Source organism: Euprymna scolopes, chromosome 24, assembly GCF_053919585.1.
Source record: "Euprymna scolopes isolate OS-2025 chromosome 24, ASM5391958v1, whole genome shotgun sequence".
Taxonomy (NCBI): domain Eukaryota; kingdom Metazoa; phylum Mollusca; class Cephalopoda; order Sepiida; family Sepiolidae; genus Euprymna; species Euprymna scolopes.
The window spans coordinates 63,159,390-63,162,358 of NC_136505.1; the positions used below are offsets into that span (position 1 = coordinate 63,159,390).

The 2,969-nt window shown below is 32.6% G+C and overlaps 1 protein-coding gene across 1 annotated transcript in view; it reads right to left on the reverse strand.

Annotated features, from left to right (window-relative positions):
* Positions 1 to 400: 400 nt before the first annotated feature.
* Positions 401 to 2,969, reverse strand: part of LOC145246748 (uncharacterized) — a 208,495-nt gene continuing 205,926 nt past the window's right edge. Inside the window, exon 3 of the mRNA XM_080108514.1 lies at positions 401 to 2,969. This exon is cut by the window's right edge and continues 136 nt beyond it. Coding sequence (XP_079964640.1) covers positions 2,611 to 2,969 — 359 coding nt within the window. The 3' untranslated portion in view covers positions 401 to 2,610.

Genomic DNA, 2,969 nt, shown 5'->3' on the forward strand with positions numbered 1-2,969 from the left:
TCAAGATTTTATTTTTATATTTATTTTTTATATCACTTTGCTGGATTTATTGAGCTTTTACATCTGGTTTGGTATGGTATATAAATATTTGTATAATATTTATATTCATTTGAGTTTACACGTTTCTTTCTCGTCTAGCTGAAATCACAAATTAAACAAATTCTTGATGAACCGCCCCCTTAAGTAATCCAATTTTACAAATACCCATTAATAACGATTACAATATTATCTCGTTGATTACTGTACGCTCCATAACGCTTATCCTCGAGTGGACTCTGGGCCTTGATAAGTGGTGACTCCTATGTAAAAAAAAATGACCCGATCTTGTCTAATTAGATTTGGTTTGAATAAGCCATGCATTGTCAAATAAACAAGTAATAAAATGGAATAAAAATATCTGTTTGAGATTTCAAGTGTTTTATTCATTGATTTTGCTTTAGTATTTGTGTCCAATTCGTTTCTACGCCAGAACATTTACATCTAAATAAAATAGCAATGCTTGAATAATAATTAAAAAAAAAATTGTTAAACACCGTTATTTTTTTTTTTCAGATTTGAAGCAGTTTATTTCGTTATGAAAAGCTGCGAAGAAAAATGTATGAAGATCAAATTGATTCAGGATCGAATTATGACCAATCAATCGATTACAATATTTAAACGAAAATCATTAATCAAATGTTTGTCATGGGATTGTTTTAATGTTTGGGGGCCGTTATTATAGGTGAGCTCAGACATCTCTAAAAGATGGTCTGTCCATACGTCGGCAGGTCACGCTTTTGAAATATCATTCTGAGATGCATCCAGTCATATGTATATAATGAAATATCGGTTTGTTGGTTTGTCATGCTTTTTGCTCGCAAAAGTATTTTTAGATTCGTTCATGTAAAAGATTTGTCCGTTTGTTGGTCGGACTGTAGGTTTGTCCTGCTTAACTTTGAAATAGTATTTTTCAGTGTTAAACGTGTAACTTGTAATGAACGTAATAATAACATTAACCCATTTTCATTAAAAAAAAAAAAAGGAATCTTGTAGTTCTGTATATGTTTGAGAAAACACATTTGTAATTTTAGACTGGAATTTTAAACCAACGTTTACGGGTCACTTTTTGATAATAATCCAATTAACACCGTTGCTAGATCGCAGGTCATTTATCGGCAGTCCTCGACGCGCGTATTTAGTTGCAATTGCATTATTGATGAATTCTTTGTTTCAATAATAAATAGATGCATAAAAATTATAGACGCAATAGTTTTCAACAAAAAATCGTGTGTGTGTTTTTTTTTTAATTATTTCAATAAATAAAGTTTATTTAAAAAAATGAAAATTTTTCCGTGTGGCTTAGTTTTAATCAACAATTTACTTTTCTTTTATTCCTTATATGCTTATGTTTTTTGTTGTTGTTGCGTAAAATGCAACAATCTGTCGTTGGTGATGAAAAACAGTGCGAAAGAGATATCATTTTTTATTGTTCCACGTCATAGATAAATCTTTCAGTATTCTTAGAATTGCAATATATTCACGTGACACCCTCCCAACAAAAACATGATTTGGAATTTTTTCTGCGTTGTGATTTTTTTTTCTTGTGTTTTATTTTGTTTGTTTATCGTGTGGAAAGTTCTCAAACATTTTTTTAAAAAGAAATTCGCCATTTTTTTTTCGATAAAAATTTTCGATCCTTTGTGTGATGAAAAAAACAAAAAACAAATAAGAATAATAATTGAATTTCAATTCATTTGTGAAATTGAGGAGCACATCCAATAAAATTGGATGCGTAATCAAAAGGTCAGTGAATAAAATAAATTAAAAACTTAGGAAGTTCTTTTTCTTAAAAAAAAAACATCTTCAGATTACAATTTAGTTTCAATCTGAGGTTTCTTTCTGGCACGTGAAATCATTTTTTTTTCATAATTCAATAAAAAAGTTATTAAATCGTTTTTAGAAAATGGATTCTCTTTGTGGGTCAACATTAAGATTGCCTGTCTACCATTACCGAAACTGAAAATAATAAATTCACGGTGATTAAAAAAAAAAAACTGCAATTCTGGCTTTTTTTCTTCTTTTGTTTTTACAATGAATTTATGTACAAAAATGATGGTTGCCAGTTGGTATTAGTTTTGGGGACGAATGAACAATCACAGTTGATTTTTGACTACACAGCATATACAGGGCGGAATTCGAAATACACACGCACACACGCATCTATTCCATCTTAACATGCACGCAGACACGATACATATACACACGGCTTATTGCAACGACAACAATAAAAACATATCAGCAAATATGAAACTTGTGGTTTCTATCCAGTAAAATGGACTAAAATCCGAAGTTCTTTTTATTTATACCCGAATGGGAATCGTTGTTTTGCATGGCTTTTGTTTTGCGTTCGAAGTTTTAATAAAAGTCTTTCAACGAGTATTCCAATTTTATTATTGCAATATATATAGTTTTTTTTTTTTAATTTCAGTTTCAGGAGTTTTCTCTTATTTTCTCGTGTTGTCTTTTCAGTATTTTATTTCTGTGTTCGTCTTGTTGGAAACTGATTTTATGTGCGATCAGTAAATCTGTTCTTCACTTTTTTCTTTTAAAAATTATCGTCTCTGTATTTAGTTAACCTCTAGTTGGTTGGACAATAGAGCACTGTACCGGCGCAACTATTCCTGGTGGGACGCCGGCATTTTTCATCTTGTCCGAATCGCCGACCTTCGGGCTGTTGATACACACAATCGACGCCGGAACTGACGTCGGAGCATGCGCCGTCAGTCTGCTAAAACTTGTCTCACTAGCTTCGTGTTCACTGCATTCGTTCTTACCCGTGGTCCGTGCGTCCATCGGAAGCATTAAGGAATTAGCCGCACCTGCACCTGTGCCAATGTTACCGACTTCCGGTCCACAACTTTCTAAATCGTCAACGACCAGCGGCATGGATGGACTATCCTTGCTATCCTGTTGGATGCTGTCCATGGCGG